At 46.6% G+C, this 25,673-nt stretch overlaps 2 protein-coding genes across 2 annotated transcripts; both read right to left on the bottom strand.

Annotated features, from left to right (window-relative positions):
* Positions 1-765: 765 nt before the first annotated feature.
* Positions 766-10,628, bottom strand: LOC119172778 (endothelin-converting enzyme 2). The gene is made up of 5 exons (XM_037423922.2): positions 7,839-10,628; positions 6,694-6,890; positions 5,146-5,401; positions 3,896-4,039; positions 766-2,327 (listed from the first exon to the last, which is right to left on the bottom strand). Exons 1-5 carry the CDS (start codon positions 8,223-8,225, stop codon positions 1,038-1,040), a joined length of 2,274 nt encoding a protein of 757 aa, XP_037279819.2. The 5' UTR covers positions 8,226-10,628; the 3' UTR covers positions 766-1,037.
* A 124-nt stretch (positions 10,629-10,752) lies between these two features.
* On the bottom strand, positions 10,753-17,003 carry LOC142814497 (uncharacterized). The gene is made up of 3 exons (XM_075893279.1): positions 16,872-17,003; positions 13,982-14,052; positions 10,753-12,992 (listed from the first exon to the last, which is right to left on the bottom strand). The coding sequence occupies exons 1-3, from the start codon at positions 16,903-16,905 to the stop codon at positions 11,271-11,273; spliced, it is 1,827 nt and encodes a 608-aa protein (XP_075749394.1). The 5' UTR covers positions 16,906-17,003; the 3' UTR covers positions 10,753-11,270.
* Positions 17,004-25,673: the final 8,670 nt, after the last annotated feature.

The following is a 25,673-nucleotide window of genomic DNA, read 5'->3' as shown; positions in this document are numbered from 1 at the left end:
GATCATTTTACCAAGCAAATTGAAAACGGCAGCGTCATCAAAGGTGGTGAAGTTGACATAGTGTCAGTATGCTCGAAGCATTTAATTATTTAAAGAAATACATGTAATGTAATTTAAGTCGCAAGGGGGAAATGTCAATAACTTTCCTTATTCTGCCTTTGTGCTTTGATGTTTATATTTACCTTACCTGTCGGAGTTTCGGCCAACCTGTTAAAGCAAGCAAGCAACCCCAGTAGAGCTTCTGCATATTCCTTTTCAATTACACTGCTTCTCGTACACTGAATCAAAAGGAATGCAGGTTGCTCCATTATTAAGATGCCCTTATTGCTTACCAATAGAAGCAGGTAAGTCGTCGATTTATGTCGACATGAATTAAGTGAGAAGAGGCGAGCGAAAGGGTCAGGTCATTTTTATTTCCAGCCAGAGTGACACCATGAATTTTCAGCTGGGGCATGGCGATATTTCGGGGTGGGGGAATTAGCATTTGACGCTACGTTCACTTCCTCGGCTTAGAGTACTGTGAGAAAGTAAGCTATGTCTCGGTAAAACAGCAAAGGTTCGCCGAGAAAAACACGCTCTCTATAAGCACAATCATTTTCGAGGACGGGGCTAATTAAAAGGAAACGAGCGTGGTTGTATCAGGTTTGGTAAGGTAGAAATGAACTGAATTTGAGCAAGCACTTACATTCGAATGTGCTCCTCACTTTTTTGGGGGACGGACAGCCTTCCAACTTACCTTTCAAATCAATGGCAAGACTTTGTCGATTGAAAGAATCAGAAAGAACGACCATTTTATTGCGAGAACGAGGTATCCCACAGTGCACCGCTTTCAACGTGGAGTTTACTCACGTGATTTCCTAAGCCATGATGATGATAATTACGATAATGATAAAGTAGCATTGTCGGCTAGATTCTACAATTTTCAATTTCGTGCGATTATAGGCAATAAACGAAACGTCAATGAAATTGCTCGTGTAATTAACTATACTAAGGCGCACGAGGGACGTGCGCAATTGAATCGATTGAAAGTACGGCAGTCACATAAAGTCGCATCGAGTTGCTGGGTTCATCGTCTTTCCTGCACCGCACTCAAACGCCTCGGCGAATTCTGGCATGTTGAGCAGGGGAACATTGCAGCGCATGCGCGGTGGCGAGTACCAACCGGGGCCCTGTTTCTCGTCCCGGGAACACCACTTGAAGCAGCTGCTTACAAAAAACAGCTGCTCGGCGCTGAACCGGGACAGCACCGGCGACTCCTGGTCTTCGGCTCGCTGGTTGCCCGCACCTAACTTCGGTGCAGCCTTGAAAGCGCGGTACGCCTTGAGCACGCCACCACTGTCGGCAAAGTTCTCGGAAAGCGCGTGGTCGCCGAAGTTGACGCCACCGGACCAGGGTATCTCGTTGTACAGCCGGCGCAGGCAGGCCAGCTTCGCTTCGAACATCTTGCGCGATGCCGGAGTCCACCAGTCGTGGCGCAGACCGTCGCGGCCATACAGGCCCAAGTCCGGGTCGAACGCGTGCGTCAACTCGTGGCCCAACACGTGACCCAGGCTGCCGTAATTGTACGACGCCGGATTCGAAGTGATGTAGAAGGGCGGGTACAGGATGGCCGCTGGTATGACCACCACGTGGTACACGGGCAGGTAGAAGGCATTGACCAGAGTCAACGGCACGTTGACCCGTTGGCTGGACGACGCCTCCGACCCGTTGGCTGGGCGCAGAAACCTCTTGGCATAACGCAGCTCCGCGACGTGCAACGATAGAGCCATCTCGAGGTACGAACCATTCAAGTCGGGCACGTACGGGTACAGCGACTGCAGGGCACTGTCCGACGACATGTTGTCGGGACTGCCGACGATGGAGCGCAGCGTGGCCAGTTTCTCGAACGCAGCTCGTTTGGTCTTCTCGTCCATCCAGGACACGGCGGCCATCGTAGCGTGGGCCATCACCCGGATGCGAGAGAGCATGGCGCTCACGTTCTGCGCCGTTTGCGGCGGCAGCCAGCGCCGCGCGAAGACGCGCGCAAAGGCGAACGGCATCTTGGAGTCGGCGTCCACGTAGCAGCGGCTGATCATGTAGCCCAGCGTGGCGGTGTAGGCACTCCGGGAACCCGGCGTACTGGCAGCGTCAGCGAACTGGGCGAACGACAGCGGGTACGACGTCATGGGCGCCAGGTGCCGCGCCAAGTGCCACGTGATGTACGAGAGTAGCGCGGAGGGGTCATCGAAGCCGGCGACGAGCCACGCAAGAAGCTGCAGCAGCCGCCGGTTCACAACGAAGATCTCGTCGTCCAGGCCCATGTCGATGGGGAGGTGCTGGTTTACAGTCTGCAGGAAGATAAAGCCACAGCATGCTTTAACAGTACAATGCATGAAAAATTTAGGCTTAGAAAGTAAGATGGCTAATAACGCTCCCCAGTAATACAAATGCTTTTTTTTTTTCACTGGCGCGAAGAGCTCGAATTTGGGTACTCATTTGCCTCTTCTCATCTCTATAACATTTTTTGACAAGGTGAACCTGCAGTGCTGTTTACTTGCTCTATTCTAGTGTTGACACATGCTTGGGCAAAGATGAAATATTACAAAGGATGACTAACACATAAAGTCATTATCCTACCACGGTTAACTTATCGCTTCTTTTCAGAAAAGGAAAAGCGAGAGCCTTCTCCGCTTCCGCTGATGCGCCTATGAAACAACCAACTACTGACGCATATAGAGGTCTTCCACCTTGAAACGCCAGTGTTACTACGAAGTCGCCCGACGGGATCTGAAGCCCATATTAGTATATAGCCAGTTTTAATTAACTTCAGGACACGCTACCTCATCTGAGGAAATAGGGAGCTTTAGAATAACGTTTGCCCTTCCTAGGGAACAATCTAGGGACTTTAGCTGGTCCACGAACTCAAATGCATGGAAACTACACATAGTCTCGAAACAAGCGTTTCGCGGGCCTCGCGGGCCGTGATCGCCGCACGCTATTTCGGATTTTTTGCGGGTAAACCGTGAACGCGAATGGTGGCTCGCGTACGACGCATGCGCAGTGGCAGCGACCGCCACGCAAGAATCGCGGTGCGCTATTCTGAAACTCCCTAATTACGCGGAAATTGTTTATGCGAGTGCCGGACAACATTCTCTCCGTTTCTCTGTTCAAACGCCACCGATCACGCAATTGAACAACACTCAAAATACCGCAATGCATCACAATCGCTATGTACAACGATTTTTTTTCTGTATAATGCAGAAGTCGTGTAATTTTTTAACCTGAAACACGCAAGTCATGGGATCGAATCCCGGCTGCGACGGCTGCGTTTTCGATGGAGGCGAGAATGCTGTAGACCCGTGTGTTCAGATTTGGGTGCACGTTAAAGAAGCCCCAGTTGGTCTAAATTAACAGAGCCCTCCACTATGGCGTCCCTAATAATCACATGGTGGTGTTGGGGACGTTAAACACCACATATCAATCAGTTTTATAACCTCAAGGCGCGAGCTTCGATCACCGAGTCAATAAGTGCCAGTTACCAGCGTCCCGTCGTCCGGTTCCCGGAACAGCCTAGATAAAGACAGCAGCACAGTACTGTTAAACAGGTATAAGCGCGTATCATCGTTTATATCACCGACAAGCTTCGTTGAACAGCGCTTATTGACTCGGTGGTTGACGATCGCATGTTCAGGTTAACAAAGAGGTGCGCCTGTATCTTCATTTACAGCAAAAAATACAGAACAGTTTCCTGAACTGCATTGGGCACATTGTAAGTACTATATTCATCACTTCCATTTAGTTTTTTTTTTGCAGAATCTTTGTGCACCAAATAGTGCGCACAGCACCCTGAAGGGGTTGAAACAAAAGCTCTCAAAACATCGTTCTCACGCTTTGAAACACAACTGTAGTAACGTACTTGCAGCCATTCTGCCGCAGAGAGCTCCGGGCCGGTGATGAAGTCCAGCTCACGGAAGGTGACGTACTCCATGTCAAAGTCAGGTCGTGGATCCATCAGCGACGGCACTACTGCGGACAGTACTCGGTTGTCCAGCATGAGAACCTGCATGTTGTGGCATTGTAACACAGCGCCGCTTGCTCCATATGTCAAAGTTATGCTGAAAGTGTGCTGTGGGATCGTTCGAACAAATTCATATTAAATTTACATCCTACCTTCTGTACTAAAGGCTACAGCTTCGATGCTGATGAAAACGATTATTGTTTATCTGTTGGGGCACTTGCGACAAAAATTAATTCACAATTGATCATAGCAGATTGAAAGCTGCAGTGCGTAAGCAGATAATATAATAGAGAGTTTTAGTACAGCGTACGTTGCGTACGTGGCGGCGTTGCGTACGTAAGGACGCCACGTTTTGCGTATTGCGCATGCGCAGACCGCAACGCGCACGTATCGCGTTACGTACGCAGCCGCTACGTACGCACGCATGAGATGCGTGCGTGCGTACGTATGAGGTGATCGCGCCGCTCTCGGAACAAGTTCGCGACAGCGCGAGACTTCGTTTAGCAAAATGGCGGCATCAAAGGCAAGCACCGACCGGCTCTGTGGCTTAAAATATGGCCATAATATGGCTATAACACTACGATTGGCTCACATTGGCTGTCAACAACAAGTGCTTCTATTTTGATCTACCAGATGGCGCAGCACGCTTCACGCTTGTTACGTACGCGGGTACTACGGCGTACTAAAAGCCGATTAGTGGCAAACGACGCCACGTAACGCAAGGCGCTTGCGTGATGCGTACGTAGCACCATTCCGCAGTACTAAAACTCTCTATTAACACTCAAGCAAAAGAGGAAGACCAAGACACACCTGTTATCCCCAAGCTAGAATCAGCCGATGCGTATTATCTTGTAAGCGAAAAGTCTATTCTTTCACGAAATGCAAAGTTGTACACGTAAATTTGAAATCACCAACAAACTACACAGAAAGATCAAGCGAAGTCCCTACAGTTTCATCCCGCTGAGGTCAACATTTCCGTTGCGTAAACGACACTTTTCCCGCATTTAAAATGTCAGCTTGAACTGGCTTCCTTAAGCGACCCTACAGCTTATCACGAGTGAATAATTCCTAAGGGCAGATCCTCAGCAACGCTAAGGTTGCAATAAGCTTGTATTCTGAACTATGGCATTTCATAGTTTTCTACTTGCTTTTTCCACGGTTTCCGGACATGCGTTCGAGCCGTTGAGTATGATCGAGGCTCGGTTGAAGTAGGCGAGCAGTGTCCCTTTCTCCTGCAGGGTATTGCGCGCCATGAACCACTCGAGCATGTACGGGTTGCTGCCGAAGTGCAGGACACGCAGGCCTCGTCGCTTGAAGTACGTGTCTACGCTCAGGTGGAAGAACACGGGTATGCCCCAGTCCAGGGAGAGGGCCACCAGTGTGTCCAGGATATCCAACTTGGACCTGCAGCGCAGGCGGCAGCGCTTTGAATACCGACATTCGAAGAGAACGGACTGGTGGGCTGCCAACCGCACGACAGTCCTTGTGCCGCTATGTTTTAGGGCCTCCTAATACTGCTAAAACTGCTGCTTCGGCGAGTTGATTCGTGATTATTATAGATTTAGCACCACAATAATCACCAGTTTAAAAATAATCATAAGTGAGAGTGGTAGGTATGCAGCCGCATATCTGAAAAAACATGGCGCATATAAACACGTGGTGACACACTGCGAATGTTCCAGCGCAGCCTCCACATCGCTATCTTTTAGCTCGGCATGACATGGCTACCAGCTGCATCGCCTTCCGATGCCTTCCGATAAAACACAGCGCCACCACAGCACCACACCACCACCACCATATGTATGTATGTATGTATGTATGTATGTATGTATGTATGTATGTATGTATGTATGTATGTATGTATGTATGTATGTATGTATGTAAAACTGAAATATACCGGGAAGGACGGTTGAACCACCCCATCCCTCACCCGGGCTACGCCAGTGTATCAGATTAGCTAGCGACGCGCAAGGTACAGCCAGTAGACATGCATAGCCCACCGTCTTCAGAATTACTAGTGATGCTGAGTGGGAATAGCTCAATGGGAATAGATAACGCATCCCGGCAAATCTTCTCTTGTATATCAATTTAATGCCAGAGACAAAATTACACCTTCTCCCACTTAAGGGAACCATGAATAGCATGTGAAGCAGCGAATGGGTCGACTTACATTTCATCACGGGCATTCCGCCCAATGTTAACGGGCTCTTGCAAGTGAAGCACGCCATGAATTCACTGTAGTTTCTGTCGCTGTTACTCATCCCGAACTTTTTTAGTGGACGCCACGCAGGAGCATGTTGGTTCATAGCGCGTGAGCAGAATCTCGTTCCCCGGCGCCATCACGTGATTGCGGAGAGAGCGTAAAAAAGACACAGCGTCTCACCCAGTTTTTTACACCGACCAGAACGCGCTAGCGCGTTCTGGTTATGCTTCTGCCAGCGCATGCGCAGTAACAATCCTTACTGCATGTGCAGTAAGGATTGTTACGCACTTTACGATTAGATTTCCCATAGGCTGCTCTGCATCTAAAAAAATCGCAGCAAATTCACGCAGTGAAGGATGAGTGGGGCGAAGCGTCCATCCGTATGTCCGTCTGTCTGTCTGTGGCTATGCTGTGATGCCTACGTCGGAGGGATGCGGGACTGCTCTAGACTGTACGGAGCTTCGCCCTTAAAATTAACACTGTACAGTCGAACCTGGGTTGTGACTTGGGCCAGCTGAGGTTGAAGCGCGCCAAAAACGCTCGCAGCTCGTGCAGTCGGTGTTGCTCGTTGAACGCCAGCTGCGCGCAGCGCTGGAAGAGGCGTGCCACCCGGTGCGTCAGCTTGGGTCCGTCACCGTCCTCCAGCATTAGACTGACGATGGCTGCCAGGGCCACGCGCTGCTGAAGGGCCTGCAGCGTACCACAGGTATACAATCAGGACAAGTTGCTCAGATAAGGCAAATGACGTCAGCGAAAATTTTTCTTACAAACGCTGAACTTTGGTCAATCGACGCTGCCTGAAGCCTTTTCTGAGTGTACTAGAACGCCCTTGCTAAAACATCGATTCAGTGAAATGATGAGTTGGCGAGTCAGTGTTCGTTCATGCTAATTGAGGGGGGAGGTTCGCGAAATGCACAGCGCAAGGAATGCGTCGTCTTCACATGCGTCGTCTTCTGTTATTCCTTTTGTATGTGTGCGTGCTGTGCATTCCGAGCCCCCCATCACCTCTGTTACGAAAGAACATCGGTTAGCCGTTCGTATGCCACACCAAGTAAGGACTGGCTTTCAATCTTTTTGCGTAATTTTAATTGCCACGCGCGAGCGACTCACCCACTAAAATAGTTATAGTATGTGGTACTACTAGAGAAGGGGGATTCCAACGGCTAGTATTTCTTTGTGAAAACCTCAATTAAAATTAACACTAGAATATAGCAATGGAGGTATATGGTGCGTTATTTGTAGTTTTTTTTCACTCTATTGCCTTATGATTGATATAAATGTGACGAACAAGAGGACAAAGAGACAACTCCCCGCCAGGGGGCTGAATTTGCACTTGGCAGAGCATCATGCGCGTTATCCGGAGGCTGCAGGTGCGGTGCCTATATTTGAGACCGGTCATAATTTTGTCCGCTTTGGCTTATCCCTACACACCTACATAAAATAGATTTAAGAGGCCACAAATAATGACCCCTATGCCTTCATTGGCATCGTTGTTGAATTGGCTTAATATCACACCCGCACACGTTTATTCGACTATGAAGGCGCCCACCTATAGGTGCTCTGCACAGGTGCTACTGCCCGGTGCCAAACGCATCAAAATCGGTCGTAGTATCGCTTAAGGACGCCATGAGTTCTCACCTGGAAGTGATTGGCGAACACTGGATTGGAGCGCTGCCAGCCGCCGCACACGAAGCCGTAGAAGTCCTCGCAGGGATCGCCACGCGCATCCTGCAGCGAGCTGCCCAGCGTGGTGGCCGCCTCGAAGCAGCCGGGATCCATGCAGCCGAACAGCTGCCGCCGAAGCATGTGAGACAGTCCGAAGCCCATCGCGAGCGTGACCAGCGTCAACGAGGACACGAAGATGCCGTACCGGTACCACGCGGCTGTACCGTCTTCGGGAGACACGACTGCGTAGGAGCCCGCGATGATGTGGTCGCTACGACGAGACGCCGCCTTGTCGAGTTCCTCGACGGAAGGGACTTGACATTGAACACTCCCTCGCAAATGGGCCGTGGAAGAGGTCATGGCGCGGGTAGTCTGAGCTGCGTGGCCGTCCTCCGTGGCCCACTGTAACTGGATTTCCTTGCTGAGCGCCGAAGGTCTAACTGTGGAACCGGATTCGATTTCTGCGTTTCCTCAGCACCGACACGCGTCCTCGCGCATTGACGTCTACTACCGCGCGCCCATTCTTCTTCCTTCTTCTTCTTATTGATATGATCTTTATACGGGTCTCGTATACCCACAAAAATATTGCACGATAATGATGATGATAACTATCGAATATGTCCAGTAGGAAGGCAAGCCACGAAACGTAAGCTTTTGTTTGTGGCCAGTATATTGGGTTGCTCTCTGTATTAGTCACGCAAAGTTTTTGTTCGTGGCCTGCATGATGGGTAGCCCTGATGGGCACCGCAAAGTACTTCAATGCGGCCTGAGTTTGTATCTAGAACCGTTAACTATGATAAGCATTTGCGACAGTTCATCAACTTATTAGGAGGAGGAAACAAATGGAGTCAACCGATACTCGTAGATTTGCTTTGGTGACGACTACGTGCAGAAACCTGCGCTTCCCTGCATCCCTCGTTATCCAGACAATGTCCTTTGCGTGGAGGCCACCCAAGCTTGTACCATTCCACTTGTGAATGTCCCGACACCAACCAACCTATAGAATACTTCCCTTCCCCACTGAGAATCCACTCTTTCCGACCAGTCCTTGACGACCAGTGGAGATTGATTGACCGGGCCAGCTGGCTATATTGGCAGCTAATCGGGTCCTGGACTGAGTGTTTTACCCTCTGAGACTTCACAAGCAAAACGAACAGAAATCAAATCAGCTCAAATTAGCTCATTCACGCTGAAGAGTACGCTTGTTCAATTCAGACATTCCATGCTAAGAGGAATGAAAAAAAGTATATGGGTGCTGCATTGTAGTCTCTTTGCTTCAATGGATGTTATACCTGTGGGCAAATTTTATCCGCCATTACATTGATTTCACATGCCAGCCGTAAAAAAAAGAAAGCTGCGCGTAAACCGCCGTAGAACGAAGCGATGGAATAGTAGCTAAAATATCGCTTTGTGCACTGCGCATTTCTATTTGTAACATTTAAAATATTCAAAGGTCCGGCATAACAGTCCGGAGTGCCGAAAAAGACGCTTTTCGACCTTATTACGACAGAGTAGACTAACCCTGCAGACACAATGTGAAGAAATAACAGCGAAATTCATTTCCTGAGCGCATGTCTTATATTCAGCCTATCCCACCTTTTCAGTGAACCAACACACACTTCAACTCTTTCTTCCGACACATTTGATCTAATTTTACCGACACCTGCCAGCATATGTTCCTGCAACACTTGGTGATCGACCTGTTGCTCATAGTACCCTGTCCAGTTATACAACAAAGCCAAGAAAACTCCGGCAATACACGACAAAGGCGATTACACTTCCATGGTTGATGAACTAGATGTACTTTGCGAACAATTCACAATTCGTTCTCACTCGCACTCCATTGAAACTAAGTGGTCGCTGTTTGAAAATTAGATGCTGCGGCTAAGAGCAAAATTGTCGCCACCATCAAGCCCAGTCCTCGACATCGGACGTGCTTCTGGTTGACCTCTCCACTTTTTGTTGCTTTTTTCCTTTTCTTCCCTAAAACGCTTGACAATAAAAGATGAGATTTTATTTAAATCCACAAAGCCTTTCCAATCCCAATTATCCATGGTAGACGTACTTTACTGCAGCCAAGGATTATATAACATCAGTCATGCAAGCTAATAATTATTGTATGGCAGCAAGCTACAATTTTTGCTGCCCGAAAACCACCAAATGGTTTAGCAAGACTATTTAACCTGAATAGACAGAAGGCATATTATTAATTGATCCCAATGGTTGTCCTACAGCCAAATAAGATGCCACTAATAAATAAAATATTGCCTTTTTCTCTGTTCTCACTTCTGAACAGTACCTTCCCGTCGTAGGCTCATATATTATAAATTTTGCTGACCATGATCGCCGGCACGTATGTTATTGTTAACTTCTGCATGTCTCACCTCCCTAGTGTTCCGTCCGGCTTCCCACAACATTAAATATTAATGACCTGCCAAACATTACATAGTAACGACCTGCCACATAACATAAAATCTAATATTATGCCATTCGGTGATGATTGCATGTTATATCGCAAGGTTTTGCATTTTGCTACTTAGCAGATGAATATCAACACTATGCAGGAATGGTGTGAAAACTGGCTAATGTCTCCAAATATTCATATAACTTTTACAATAACTTTTTATTGACGTAACACTTACACTCTATGCTATTACAGCGCAACCCCTTCTAACACTATCATTCAATATTAGGCGTACAAATTTCCTGTGGTTTAACATGGTCGCTACATATTATTAACACTATTCATTCTGCTAGTCAAATCCTGGTTTATCTTCGACGCAACTTTGCCTCAACACCTACCGATACTAAATTAATAGCTTATGAAACACTCGCAATGTCGTTTTTTTTTATCATCAAGCTGATTTTACAAACATGGTTGAATCCATCAAGAATAATGATTCCAGATTTATTACATCGAATTACTCGACAAACATAAGTGTGACAACAGTAAAATATCAGCTTAACATTCCTTATCTTGTCACTCCCCACAAAATTTTACGTCTTTGTGTTTATTATAAGTTATTTCATCCCTTGCCACAAGGCAATGCATTCATCAGAGCTGCACATTGGATATCACGTCATTGCCACCTGAACGCCGCCTATCCCGTACGTACCCGAACGAAACCTTTCTAGAAATCGCTTATCCTTCAGACGGCGCGAGACTGCAATGACCTTCCCGCCCACATCACCATGTCCACTGATAAACTGCCGTAAAGAATTATTTGTTGTGATTTTTACTGTCACCTATTACTGTTTATTCTTTTGCACACCCCTCATGCAATGTCCCTCGGGCTGCTTTAGATAGCCAATAAAAGAAGGAATAAACATAAAAGATAGATTGGAAACACACAAACAGCTGTACCTGGTTTTGGCCATCACGAAGATGCACGGCTTTGGTGCGGCCTATGCATGCAACATCATAGCGAGATCTTCGTGACGGCTGCCCAAATCTGGCACAAAGTATTCGTCTTCAATGTCGCCAAAATAGTCGTAGTCCTCGTAGTTCTCGTTGTCATGCACAAACAAATGTGGATGCATGTTTGTGTACGTGACCTCTTGGCGCTCTGGCCCACTTCCGATGTAGTCTCCTACGTGATTACCGTGAAGCATCACCTGCTTTACAGGCGCTTGTCTCGATTCACTCGGCCTATCCGAAGACAGAGATTGCTCCTCATGTGCTTGCGCATTCGATCCAACGCGCCTGATATCCATAGAGGACGGCGCAACAGCTTCCACTGAGTGCTGGTGATTCAAGCGCACTGATGACTTGCTCAAAGCTTGCGCCGGAATGTTTGTACCGTCTGGTGAGCCTACATTGGTAGCAGATACTTTAGCGTTTACGTCGGCGACCACAGCCGTTGGTTCGTCACTGACGTCATCGATTAGTTTATGAACCATATAATCTTGGCGCGACGGAGCTTGATCAAGGTAAGGCTCCGAAGGAACAAACATGGAGGCTACAATATAGTTGGGGTCATCGGCCGGCCCGTTGTCCTCACCTGAGTAAAAGAAGGGCGCGGTGCGGTTCCTGAGAACGAACCAGCTATCCTGGACCGTCTCGTAGGCATTCTTCAGCCTATTGTAAGAAGTGGCCGCACTCAACGCTCGTATAGCGCCGTACCTTTCAACGAGGGACGTGAGGTTCCTGACCACCGACCTGCTGCGCTCCAGAAAGGCGGGGCCGAAGAATTTGCCGTGCTCGTCGTTCATAATGGAGAGCATGTCCATCAATTCCGACGCGTTGGGCACTTTCTGAAAGGTCGAGCTGACCAGCTTGACAGTGGCGAGTACGGTGAGGGGCACCGGGTGAGTCTCCGACAGGATCTTCTGAACAGCCGTGAGCTCTCCCTGTGTGATGTTTTTGCCAGACTGCATGTAAGACATGATCAGGCGCGCCATCATGTGATCTAAAGCGTCTACCGTGAGGTTGACGGGCAGCAGTCCGACTAAGCCATAGTCGTTACCGGCCGGTAGTGACGTTGTGTTGAAGATTTCCTCCTCGTCGTACGTGATGTCGTGGTACTTGGCGGCGGGAGCAAATTGGCACGCTGGTGCCTGGCTGGCGTCCACGCACAACATTTTCACCGAGTCAAACCGCTTGTCTCGGGGGCAGTCGAAGACGTGCTTTACAACTGTGCTCTGGCCGAACCTGACGCAGGCGTAGTATTTCCGGCATTCGGACTCTATGTGAGGGAAATAGCCGAAGTTTGTCGGGCACATAGCGTGACTTGCGGGTACGTGGTTGCCGTCCGCCGGAGCGTTTTCCTTTTCGGCGACTACGTCCGCAACGTCGGTGACGATTTGCTCAGCTGCGTCGAGTGGCGACGGAGAAGTCGGAATGCTTGTGGTGGCAGCCGCGCTGACTTGTTCCACTTCATCCAGATTAATTGCACTCGCAGAGCCGTCCGTTAGGCTGCAGGACGGATTCCTCGAACTGCATTCGTCCTTCGCGTCATCGAAAGAAGTACCCGGAGGGCAGGTTAGACGCCGGAGAAGCCAGGTGCCATTTGCCGTCTTTTCACACAAGTGGTATCGTCGACAGTTCGACGCAACATCTGCGTGGTAACCATGGCCGGCTTGTTCACAGAGCTCGACATCTGCACCATTGTACGCCTGGTTGATTCCCTGAGGAAGGCGAATAAATCAAGATTTCTAATCATTACAGCGGCAGTTGATTGATATGCTGACATAGCTTTAGGCAGAAGTAAAACATGCGAATCCAAGTGGACGATTGGGGCAATTAGTGATTAATGATCGATGTATACTTCGTGGCAGATGGCTCGCATGTCCAATGAATCTATACTGCTTTGCTTCGTGTATCGGGCGTACAAATTCGTTTCTTGCTGTTTGCTAACAGCTACCTTCTTTTTCTTGTTTTTCTCATATAAATGGTATGTGAAAAATAGACTTTCAGTTGATAGTCTGCATTTTCCTCTGTCTACTTGTCGTCAGTGTTCTCTACCGCGCAATATACATCGATCATTAAAAAGAGCAGCTCTATCTCGCTTGTAAAGTTAGACGACGACGAAGGATCCCCTGTGAGAAAGGCGAAATCTGGGAAATAATAAAAATTGTCACCACAGTTTTAGTCAGCGAATAAGAGCATATCAAATAGAAGAAATTTGCGTTATGAATCTCTTTCTCGTGTCGTAAAAACATTAAGCATAAATCAGTTTGTGTCATTAAACCACACTTGTCAGTACATATTCAACGTTACTACATGTGAGTTAACTTATTTAGTCAAAACAAAATAGGTAAAAAGTAAAACTCGTCAACTGCGTCTTTTTTTTCCTCTAACGCCCATAACGAATCATAGCGTTAACCCATTAACCCAGCACGACAAAGTATATGGCTAGCTTAAAATGAAATAGTACTTCGTTTTACAGAAACGTTCAAGCTGAAGGGTTAATTATTGCCAGATTTGTGGTGCATGTAAAGATTTTATACTTAGGTAATAACTCGTTTGCCGTTTTGCTTCCGTCTTTAACGTTTTCCAATCAAGAGTCACACGTATCACAACAAAAACTGAATAAATTCACGTTCAATAATTAGTCCACTTTCTTTCATTAACTTTCCACACTTTGTATAGTTAGGAATACTCAAACACTGCTCACCTGTTGACGTACTTCATCTATTTGCCCCGCTGATACAATGTGCACACCATTCTTAGCTCCGTGGCAGGACACTGCAATATTATAGCAAGTTTCAGATTTGACAGTCTTTGAAGCAAATAAAAAAGCTAATGTCGAAATCCTTACAGGGCTACTCATCAAGTAGTTTCAGGCCATGTTCGAGCCCCCACAAATGTTTGAAAGCATGCGAAGCATGCTGTACGGTGTACCGCAGGAAGCACTGGTTATCAAACCAAACATGTTTTCAGTTAAGTGTTGTTGTTTGTTGTTGTTGTTTATTCAAATAGATACATTTTTTATGAATACATTTTTTGCATGTCGAATGAACAATTGGAGGTCCCAAAGTAAAAACTGTCAGGGGGACCTCCTAACAAAAAGTAAAAAGAGAATTAGCTTTTCAGTCAGCAAACAGCGACAAAATCACAGCAATATTTAAAAGAAAATGGTGCAAAAACGTAGGGCCATATGAGCAATGGTGACAATGTGCTTGAAACAAAGAAACCCAAAAGAAAACATTCAAGTCATAAGTCATTTAACAATAAGGCCTTCAAGCGCTTACTAAAGGAGTACAATGAGCATGATTTGAGATCAACAGGCAGCATGTTCCACAGTGTTATGCATGAAAATCTTGCCGTCATTTGACCATAGTTGGTGCGTACTATAAGTAGAAGTAGATTACGGTTAGCTGAAAACCTCGTGTTGTTAGTATTTACAAGAGTAACTCCCGAGATAACTGGAAATGTATAATTCATTATTAAGGATACAAGACATGATTATTAGAATTTTGTAGCTGAAGAGTTTATGCAGAGGCAAAATGTTCATGTTGCTATTTTAATGTTGCTAAAAAGGGGGGCTGATGGTGATGAAAATTATTTGTCTAGCAAAGACAAGTCTCAGAAACTACTCGGACATAAAGGTGCGCAATTACAACTTCAACCTTGGTCATAACGGTGGTCAGTTCACTGTGGTGTAATTGAAACTACCATTTCGTATTCCCAAGCCAACATTACCTCAGTAACATCCAGAAGTTGAGGAACAATTTAAACTGTTGCTTCTGAAATAATTGTGTTATTTATTTTTTTACGCACGAATTAACTCGTACCCAAAAGCTGAGTTAGGCGTTTCTATAACAAAATACTGGGGCTATTCACAACACTTATTTGATACAGTTATGCACCGTAGCTCCCAGAAAATGCCTTTAAACTAAGTAATACACTTCGTTTTAAAGGTTACTCTTAATAAATAACTAATTGAAAGACATTCATTTGTATACTAAAGCGTAAACCTGCGTCCTTGTATACTTGCCGTAACACACGTCTAATAAGTCCCCAAACACTTCAGTAGTCAAAAATTAGAGAAGAGAAATCGCTACAGAATAGAGATCAGCCGTTCTCTCAAAAAATAAAACGTTGCTGATATGCTCAAAACTACGTCCATTACGTACGGTTAGTTTAAGCGACAACTGTGCACACATTTGCACAACAAATCTTTAGCTCGGACTCTTCATAAGAGCAGTTGCCAGTGAATCATGATACCAGCAAGATTACCACGACCAACGGCGCGAACAGCACTTGCATACCAAAAGGTTTCATTTTATTTCATGCCACGCCGGTCTCATGTTTTGTCACTCTTTTTTCTCTTTTTTTCTGTCTTCTTAATCATTTTTGTGACGCAGAGTAAGAAAACGTAACGTGGCCATAGGTTCCACTGCAGCCAAAAGTCATCGCATGCAGAGAAAGCGGTACATTTCATCTGTATAAAACCACTTATCTATGATTAGGTTTACGCAAGTGATACTTTAGATAGATATAACGCATCTGTGAGCCTTCCAACATTGCTTAAGTAATACTTGAAGCGTTTATTCCGCACCAATCGGTCTGAAAAACGAGTGTTCGTGGTGGTCGATCATTCGATGTTTTTTTTTTTTCGCGTAGGACGTTTCTTATAAATGCGATTTATGAAGCAAACGAGCACGCCAATACTCACGCACAATTTATCATAACTTTGTGGAAGAATGCAAAAAGTTTTGAGTACACGGCGCACAACTAATTAACACTGAAAAATTGCACCAAAATAAATAGAAATAGAAGCATCGGTGGTACAAGGCCCTCTAGTGAGCAGGCCAGCAAGAATGTGAAAACAGGCTTTTGCTAGAACAATTACCGGGCATTCTTTTGGCAGTTTGTGCCAGAGTTTTTCACAATTCTTTTTATCTTGCTCCAGAACATGGCTGATTTTTTAGTTGGCTTTGAGAGTTTCTATGGATATGGTTATCAACACAAAAATATTACTCTGTCTCAAGTACGAACACAGTCGAATCAAAAAGTCATAACCAAACGAGGCAAGATTGTCTGTTCTTTACTTTGTCGCACGCTGATTTTGCAAGACTGGCAAGTAATAGACAAATATTGGAGGTCAGAACTCGCGTAGCTTTCTGTTCTCAAGTGGGGTTTTTGTGAGATCTATGTTTCATCATAACATAATTATGAAGGTCCGAGACAAACCCTGTAGTGGTGACCACGGTTCGATGAAGGCGAAATGGTAGGGGTCCTGGTGTTTAGATTTAGGTGCTCTTAAAGAAAGCTCAGGTAGAAATTTCCAGAGCCCTTCAGGAAGGCACCATTCATAACCACGTCGCAGTTGTGGTACGTTAAACTCCAACCTTAATTATTAATTATGCATTCGACATATCTATTCGGCTGAAGCTGCTCTTACGAACAGTGCTAACGTGAGTAACTATTTCTATCTCTCTCTCTTGGCTCAGTGTGGGAGCAGCGAACATCACGTCTTCAAGTTAGATTCGAGATGGCCACTACTTCTTGGTATTCAGCTTGGTTTAAATTACGTTAATGACGTACATACGATGACTCACCCAAGACAGCAACGATGAGCGAACGGACGAGCATCCTTCTCAGAGTTCCCTGCAAAGCGAAAAAAGATGCATTCTTAATAACGTGTTAGGGCCACGTACGACGAGCATAGTTACCACAGATCACAGAAGACATGTTGCGGATTTTCGCACAGGATCCCTACTAAAGCGAGAGCTGCTAATCACCGTTTTTACCTATCATGCCCACTGCCTTCGGATGATAAGTACCAATATAAAAAACATTAATATGAAGAGGGGTTCATGTAGTTGGCGTTTTGTGTCTGAGTTGGCGTTTAGGTGAGCTTCAATGGGCCAGTAAACAGGCTTCTGACTTTTTAAGGTGGAAGCCGTCGATACATAATGGAACGCGAAAAATGGCCGCAGTCCCACGTCGCAGTCCCTGTCGGCGACATCAGTGCGAGTGACGCAAAGAATCGTCATCACGTGACGAGGTAACCACGACGTCCAGGTTGCCAAAATGTGTGATGTCATCATGACGTTACATAACACGCCATCCAATGAGCCATCGCATGGCATCATTGCTTAGCCGAACTTGGGCTGATCGCGGACGCAGTGCGAAACGAGGTGACGTGCAGAATGCTTACAATGCATCCGATTCTCGATGCATTGCAAAATCACGTTTACTTACAGATTAACAGTCCGTTTCATCCACGCAGTCACATAATATTGGTCATGGGCAGCATTACGTAGTACCGTACTATGAAACGGCACCTTGTCCCTGTGGTGAATTTTGGCCATGCAGTAAACATTCTCGTTCTTCTGCTCATCCCCCTCCTGTTTTGACAGAGTCAAGACTACAGGTACAGACGGCATCACCAGAACAAAAGCCTTCTAGATTACGAGGTGTCTCGCAACTTTACCACTAGAATAATGGCGCATGCGCAATGACATACTTGCTTACCTCGTCAGTGTCTGACACCCATCGTCCCACGCTTTCTCAGCGTGCAATTGTGACCCAACCGACAAGCAGCAGAAGTCCTAGTAAATGAACTCTGATGAAATAATGACTGACATTGTGTCAAGTTGCCGAAGTCTGCTTATTCATGACGAAGGGCCCTCTTCTCTACCATGAAGGTGGCAAGGCCGAGCGAGAAACCGAAACCAGTATTCTAGGTCTAATACTTAACGCATAAGGAAGCAACAATCAAACTGTTTCCCGCATGAAGGCAAAGATGGAGAACATGCTCAGATTACAAGAACAAGAGTTTCGAACCGCAGAGGTGGCCTCAGGGAGAGCAGTCTCCTGAGGCTGTGTCATGCGTTCTTATGAGCCACATAAACTATGTCGCATCGGCGATAAAATCGTCACGCTCTGAGGAGGCCGAAATTGGTGCGCTGATAAGAAAAAAAAAGCATCAAATACATACTGGTGATTCCTACTAGCACTGGCACAGATAAGTTCCTCTATGTAGAGGCACACAAAATCCTCGCCGAGGTAATCGAACCACAAAGAATGGCGGAGACAGTATACGTCTCCCGTCTTCGAAGGCACGCAGGACTGGCGATCGACGAGAACGCCACCATGCTCGCTCATACCATTAGGGAGACCTTTCAGGTTAGCCCTTTCCCAAGGGATGTGCACCCTCAGTGAAATGTGGCTAGGCGCAAGGCACGAACCCGCTTCCTCAAAGACTCTTCGCACAAAAGGCTTGATCTAATTATTTGCGTAGATGCTGCGCAGTATGGGCACAAACATTATTTTGTGGCTGTTGTAGCTGATCCACATAGAATGATCTCTAATGCAGCTTCAATAAGACATATCACAGTGGCGGTGGCCGAAAAAGCTGCCATCGCGCTATGAACGACCATCGCGGCCTTAAATCTATACAGTGACTCGAAATAGGCCATCCGGGCCTTGAATATGGTCAAATCTTGAAAGAAGCGGCGGCTATAATCAAGCCAGGACCACCTGTTGTCTTTAACACTATCATATGCATGGTGATTTTGGGACGTTAAACCCCACATATCAATCAACACTATCACATGGTTCGCAGAGAGCATGAGATCAATGTACATATTAGCAAGGCCAACCCGAATGAGCTATAGTTCATGACCAAGCGCGAGGTCTGACGTACTGCGATGTTCTCAATAAGACAATTCGGCTTGGCAGCGTAACTCCCATTCATTACTCTCCTTTCATGAAATAGTGGAACACTGTCAGCTTTGACGCAGGAAATTTCCGCTCCCGCACTAAAAGCTGACTAGACCTTAACGTTCCACCCTGAGAATATTTCAAACGGGAACTTTCTCATCTAGGGGAAAGTTTAGTCACTTTGCTCCGGGCATCAATCCACACTGTCCTGGGTGCCATGAAGAGTATAGCTCGTTAACGCTCATGCTCTGGCAATGTTCAGTGTTACCAAATGCCTCTTTTACTAAATAAGTGGTCTAGGACAAAGCCCTCGAAAGCGGCGATCTCCACAAACAACTAAGGGTTGTACGAAGAGCCCGCGAACGGGAGGAGGACCATGGTCTTCCGGCCCTAACGTGAGCGCGGCCAGCAACTACGACCCTATAGTTCCTTACCCCCGAATGCAGAGATGTTACTTGACTCGAACTTGACTCGTTTTTGACTCAAGACAGTCTTGCCGGTCACCATAAATTGTTCTCGAACTTGCGGATGACTTGAAGGCGACTTGGCTCGGTCGAAGTCAGGACAAGTTTCAAGTCAGCTGCGGGGCTAGCTTGAAAGCGACTTCACGCGTTATTTCAACATGGCCACCTCTCGAATGGACGTCGCGTGAAAGGTGGCCGCTTTTGAGTTTGCTTGCCTCGCCATAAGCGTAGCATTTTTTGAGGCGCACTGCCTGCCGAAGATTCTTGGAACCGCTTTACGTGACCAAGGAAATCCGATGGAGTTGTACGACGAGCAACAATTCCACGCTAGGTACAGATTCATGAAGAACGCCGTGGGGCAGCTGCTCGTTATGTTGCCGCTCCGTGAAAGTGGGGACAACCGAAGACAGCCCGTGCATCCAGTGTTACAGCTACTGATGGCTCTAAGATTTTACAGCGCTGGCACATTCCAACCAGTCACCGGAAATTTCGTCCGCATTCCGTAGTCGACAGTGTGCCGTGCAGTCGGAAAAGTTACGCTACTCATCGAAAAGCACCTGTACGCGATGCTGGTGCGCTTTCCGCAGCCGGCGGACTGTTATGAAGTGGCTGAGTTCTTTTCCGTTACAGGTTGTGTCGACTACACACACGTGCGTATTAATAGCCTCGGTGTCGACAACGCCGAAGTATTCCGTAACAGCAAAGGCTATTTCTGTTTTTCTATAACACGACGACATTTTCCGTCTCTTTCGGTAAAAAAAAAATGACTCGGTGCTGTGTCCGTGTGCCTCGTCTATCCTTTCGTCCCGTCTAGGGCGCTGTTTCTCGCTCAGAAAAGCATCGCTTGTAGCGCAACCCTACGTAACATTACACACACATAAAAAAGAGGTGCCCCTATCACGGGTTTTTTTTATCCGCGTCACCATCGTGCAGCGATACATTGCTGCACCCCGCGAGACAGAATTCTGCTGAGGGCAACAATGTCCTGACCCCCGCTTTTTCTCTTGTTTACCAAGCTCAACAAAAGGATACGAATCACATTTGTTCCCAGAACTTGTTTTTTTTTTATAATAACTGCGACCTAGCCATTACAGGCATGCACACAGGCGAACAGTAAGGCAAATACCGTGAAAATCGCGTCACCTCGTGAGCCAGGTCAGCACAAATACATGCCATGGCGTTCGATTGAGGAAAAAAAAACGACGAAAGAACCCAACGCGATGCTTGTTTCTCCTCCAAACAAGCAACCATGGAGAAACGCACCGCATTTGGGTGGCCACTAAAACCAGCGGGCAACGAACGCTTTACAGAAGCAACACTGCGCATCGCTGTGGTGGCAGGCACCACGTGCCGCTCGTTAGCCGTAAAACGACAAGAATATGCTTTTGGCCCTTCGTTTTTATAGTTATTTTAAAACGCATGGCCTTTTTTTGGTGTAATGCATGCTTTACGCGAACAACTTCATTATTAACCTCGTTAGCAGGCGAGCAGCGTGTTTCTGCATTGACGCTCGTTCTTGACTTGACCAAGCAAGACAGCCTGAGCATCTATGAAACGCGAAGGCCGACTTGAGCGTTTTCAAGTCCGCTGCTTGCTTCGCGCCGACTTGCTCAAGTCAAGTCGAAGACGCGGCCAAGTAACATCTCTGCATTCGGGGATTAGGGACCGAATAGAGTTTGTTGACTTACTAACTCAGTTGAAGCGGGTTGTTCTGCGCCCTTCCACTTCCATGTTACAGCACTTGTTCGTAAAGTTATTGTGGCAGCATATTCACATCATACAAGTGCGCCGTTAGCTCTTCATCACAAATTTATAACCACGCGATTGTTTTCTGGGCCTATAAACAGCAGTAGAGTGGAAACTTGGACTAGTTTGAATGCTTGCATGATTGACGCGACCCTACAGACAAAGACGAAAGGAACACAGAGTACGGAGAACAAACGCTGCCTCGCAACTGAAACATTTATTTTGAAAAACGAAAACGGGAAAGCAATGGTGGGCATAGCAGACATGCCATAAGTAAGGCAATAAAATACATCATTTAACAACAGCACGTGAGCATCTTTAAGAGTATTAAAGCATGCCCAGCAGATAAAGCTTCTTGTCTGTCAAGAAAATCGACGCTTAGCAAATGTACACGTTTCCCACTTTTTTTTTAACGTTAAAAGCCTTGATAATTTGACGAATTAGTTTGCTACTGTACCTAGAAAGCACTTCCGCGTCTACTAATGTACCATAGAGCAGCCAAAAACATTACAATGCGATGCTAGATAGGATGTGCTAGGCTTCTTCAATGACTGATTGTGCTCCTTTAAGCGAATATTAATACATCGGCCGCTTTGTCCCACGTACCGCATGTAAGCAGAATGTGGTATACAACCCCGCGCTTACAAGACACATATGTGGACACCTATTTAACTTCGCAGCCATCAGCTTTCTCATCACTACCCTCCTTTTTTTTTCTTAACAAGATGGCAGAAGCTACAAAACTTTTCTGGAGCTAAATACACTGTGTAAAAACCTTATCTCTCGTCAATATTGCTCAAGCCATGGGGAAGTTTATGTACACACGGAAAAACCGATACCTTGTCATATCTTTTATTTTCACCACAGCTGTCGCGACGATATTGATTTTTTTTTACCCAGTTCAACAGCCTTTAACTGCAATTAGACAGAAAAAAGTTCGGGAGACCTGCATTTCCTGTGAGCAGAAATTGCACTACAAACCATGGATACATGACATAGTAATAGCAGACTTCAGGGCAGAGAATGAGATTCTGTTTTCGACAACTTTTGAGTGTCCTGAGGGAAATAATAGGAGCGGTATCGGTGACCTAGGAAGATAACACCACCAAACATGCTGAACTTCAAAAGAGAGGTATATTAGGAACTGTAACTTCTTGTCCTTAGTCTACTCCAGTGTAAGCTTAAGCACGAGTTTACGTTCGCGAAAGACCTTGAAGTCATCAGTCAACTTTCTACTACAGCTATCAGCATGGAGAAAGACGGAACAGGCCAATTCTTTTTGGTTACCTTCTATAGTTTTCTGCTGATACGGCTTAAATAAGGATCTCTTAACACTTGTGCCACCCGCGAGCCTATGCATACAGCCGCTTTTTGCACATACAACTTATCGCCCACCCCTCCACGGTGGTCTAGTGGCTAAGTTACTCATTCGCTGACCGGCAGGTCGCGGGATCGAATCCCGACTGCGGCGGCTGTATTTTCAATGGAGGTCAAAAAACTATAGTCCCGTGTGTTCAGATTGGGGTGCACGTTAACTAACCCCAGGTGGTCGAAATTGCCACAGCCCTCCACTATTCGGCGTCTCTCATAATCATATGGTGGTTTTAAGACGCTAAACTCCACATATCATAAACTTATCGCCCCATTTCAGAAAACTGGTATTTAGGCAAAACACCAACACCTCTACAAACGACTCCCTGGGCATCCAACAGCACTGCATAAATTTAACCTCGTCATTATACTGGGTGACCATTTCTTCCTACACTGCCATTTGTTCAGTTTGTCCAAGGGAATAAAATAGGTCGTCAACAGCTATACTAAATGCGTTGAAATTCCCGGGTTTGTCATCACATAGGAATTTAACTATACCTTAAGAATGCTTCCCTAAAAATAGATAACTGAGGCATAAAGTTGAGAGCGTACTTCGCAGAAAAGACGACATTTTGTGCAGCCAAGTTCCTTTCTCCGAAACTATCGCACGGCAATGCACTTCCGCCTTGCGTCTTTTGGCACTGAAGAATAGGGCAAGGTGACAACGTGTTGTCTGCCGTACGCTCTCAGCAACATGTTCAAGACCTAAACTTTCTAACAACTTAAACGCTCGATTTTCCGCTTTTCTTTCTAAATTTCATTCTTTGCGACAAAGTTCTTTTTTACCACAGCTACGGCTTTTTTTTTTTTTTCAAAAGCTACCACTCCAGAACTTTCACAATAAAACGTCCTTTATCATAATTTGCCACCTTAAGCTTAAGTCCGCAAGAAAGTTCGCTACACGAACAATGTCCTTCGACTTACGTCCACAGGTCTCCGTTTTGGCATGCACATCGACGCACTCAGACAGGCAGCTCGGGCGGAGTTCATCTGTGACATGTCATGAAATGCCTCTGGTCAGCAAAATCTTTTCTGGGGGCGATAAAGCAGGCTCACTCGCGCCTTCCCCTCTCTCTCTCTCTCTCTGCAGCAGATTATAGTCACTTCCTCCAAGAGTTCCTTCTTGCCACAGCCTAGGACTTTTCCACTTGTCGATTGCTTCCTGTATATCTTAGGAAGTGTAAGATGCTCGTAAACCCAGAGAAACGCCATTGTTTGTTCCGCTGTCCTAGTTCAGTCCTGGTAGCAATGTTGGCCGCTCACGGGCCGGCCACTTCCGCGCAACACATGCAAAGCGTCTTTGAAAAATCGAACTTGGCCCCACAATGCGGACTTGAAAACACGGCAGACCGTGCGCGCATGTCCTAGAGAACTCTGTGCGCGGGAGCCAAGCGTCGACTTTCCTGACAGACAAGAAGTTTTTTGGCTCATGTAATATCAGCTGAAATATTTGAATTTTTCTTGAGTATGCACACGTGTTGTTGCTAATGGTTTATTTTCCTGTATTATGCGCGTGTGTGCTACGTCCGGCATCGTTTTCCCATTTTTTTGTTTTTTGAAACACGTTTTTTTTTTTCAGTTGCAAAGCAGCGCTCTTCCTGTGCACTCTGGGTTTATGTAGCGCTGCGTCAATCATGGTCCTATGAAGCTCATCATATGAACCCATAGCTTACCCAAGTGAGTCTATAGCTTACACAAATGAGCCATGCACAGCGCTGGCAAGAATTGGCGCATTGCATTACGTCGACATTTGTCGCATTGCATCCGTGTAAACGGTGTTTGCGTGGACGGCGCATCACACTAATGCGCCAGGAAGGAGTTTACTCTGAGCCAGAGGGTGGTACACATGAGTACTGAAATTCGGGCGATTTGGTACTGATTCATGCTTATGATTTGCACACACGGACGGCAAGAAAGAGACACCGCGGTCTGGTGTCTGTTTCTTTTTGTCCGTTTGTACCTTGCGCAAAAAAGAACAATAGTTATGAGTAGTACACAAGGCCCGTGCCCCCCCTTCCCCATATTTTTTTTTGACATGGCAACACTGAGCGCGAAATGACTACGTGCCTGCCCGACCCCCTCCCCTTCAATTCATGAAGGTGCCTCCCCCTCCCCCCAAAATAATTTTCCGCCGAAGCCCCTCTTAGGGTAGGAACATAAATCACGAGGAGGGAATGTGTCGACTTCGTGCAGCTTGGTCCTGCCTCCGGTTCAAAAGATTACCGATTTCACAGACAACTCCCTGGGCGCCACCATAATCCTCTCTGAGCTGCAGTGAATAGACCGAGACTGCGACGTCAGGCCACGTACTCGCGCACACAACCCACCATGCTGGCGTCTTCTCTCTCCTGTAAGAAGGTTTATACAGAAGTAGGGAAATAAAAGGAGAAAAAAAATAACATTACTGGCGATCGCACCGCAACTTTCTTGCTCGAGCAACTTACACGTGAACGGCGGTCAGTGAACGAGGAGGGGGGACAGGAAGAGTACAGAATAGGGACTACACAGGACATAATGTCTCGCAGTTTGCTTCCTCGGAAGAGTTTAACCGACCCGCCCAACAGAACGTCGTTCCTGCGCAGAAAGAGCTGTCTTCTCTAGTTATTTTTTCGCTTCCTCCCCGATACACACCAGCCCCAGAAAGGCTTCTCCGAGCTCACTTCCGCAGCTCATAGTAATCTTTGGAATGTGCAGAGAGAAACAGAAGCAACACTGGAAATGGTGCCCAATGAAAAACATATTTTTTTTTTGCCTACATTGCTAAGACAGGGACCCTCACCACCCTTGGCCGCCCCGCCGCGGTGGTCTAGTGGCTAAGGTACTCGGCTGCTGACCCGCAGGTCGCAGGGTCGAATCCCGGCTGTGGCGGCTGCATTTCCGATGGAGGCGGAAATGTTGTAGGCCCGTGTGCTCAGGTTTAGGTGCACGTTAAAGAACCCCAGGTGGTCGAAATTTACGGAGCCCTCCACTACGGCGTCTTCATAATCATATGGTGCTTTTGGGACGTTAAAACCCACATATCAATCACCACCCTTGGCCTTGCTGCCGGCCTGCTGTTCGTGATGAAAATGACAGGGCCACAACACCTCTGACACTTCCTTTCCTGTCTGC

The sequence above is a fragment of the Rhipicephalus microplus genome, chromosome 4 (genome assembly GCF_043290135.1).
Source record: "Rhipicephalus microplus isolate Deutch F79 chromosome 4, USDA_Rmic, whole genome shotgun sequence".
NCBI classification, from domain to species: domain Eukaryota; kingdom Metazoa; phylum Arthropoda; class Arachnida; order Ixodida; family Ixodidae; genus Rhipicephalus; species Rhipicephalus microplus.
Note: the sequence above shows the minus strand (reverse complement) of the source record. Positions and strands in the feature narration are given on the sequence as shown.

Bases quoted from the DNA above. Each gene is read 5' to 3' on its own strand.
- LOC119172778 (XM_037423922.2), bottom strand. From the start codon at position 8,225: ATGACCTCTTCCACGGCCCATTTGCGAGGGAGTGTTCAATGTCAAGTC. The intron at 5,402-6,693 runs GTTCGACTGTAC...CCTGCGCTGCAG, and splicing joins TGGCCCAAGTCACAACCCAG to GTCCAAGTTGGATATCCTGG. The intron at 2,328-3,895 runs GTACGTTACTAC...ATCTTCCTGCAG, and splicing joins CTGCGGCAGAATGGCTGCAA to ACTGTAAACCAGCACCTCCC.
- LOC142814497 (XM_075893279.1), bottom strand. From the start codon at position 16,905: ATGCTCGTCCGTTCGCTCATCGTTGCTGTCTTGG. The intron at 14,053-16,871 runs GTGAGTCATCGT...ATAATATTGCAG, and splicing joins GCTCATCGTTGCTGTCTTGG to TGTCCTGCCACGGAGCTAAG. The intron at 12,993-13,981 runs GTGAGCAGTGTT...CGCCTTCCTCAG, and splicing joins TAGATGAAGTACGTCAACAG to GGAATCAACCAGGCGTACAA.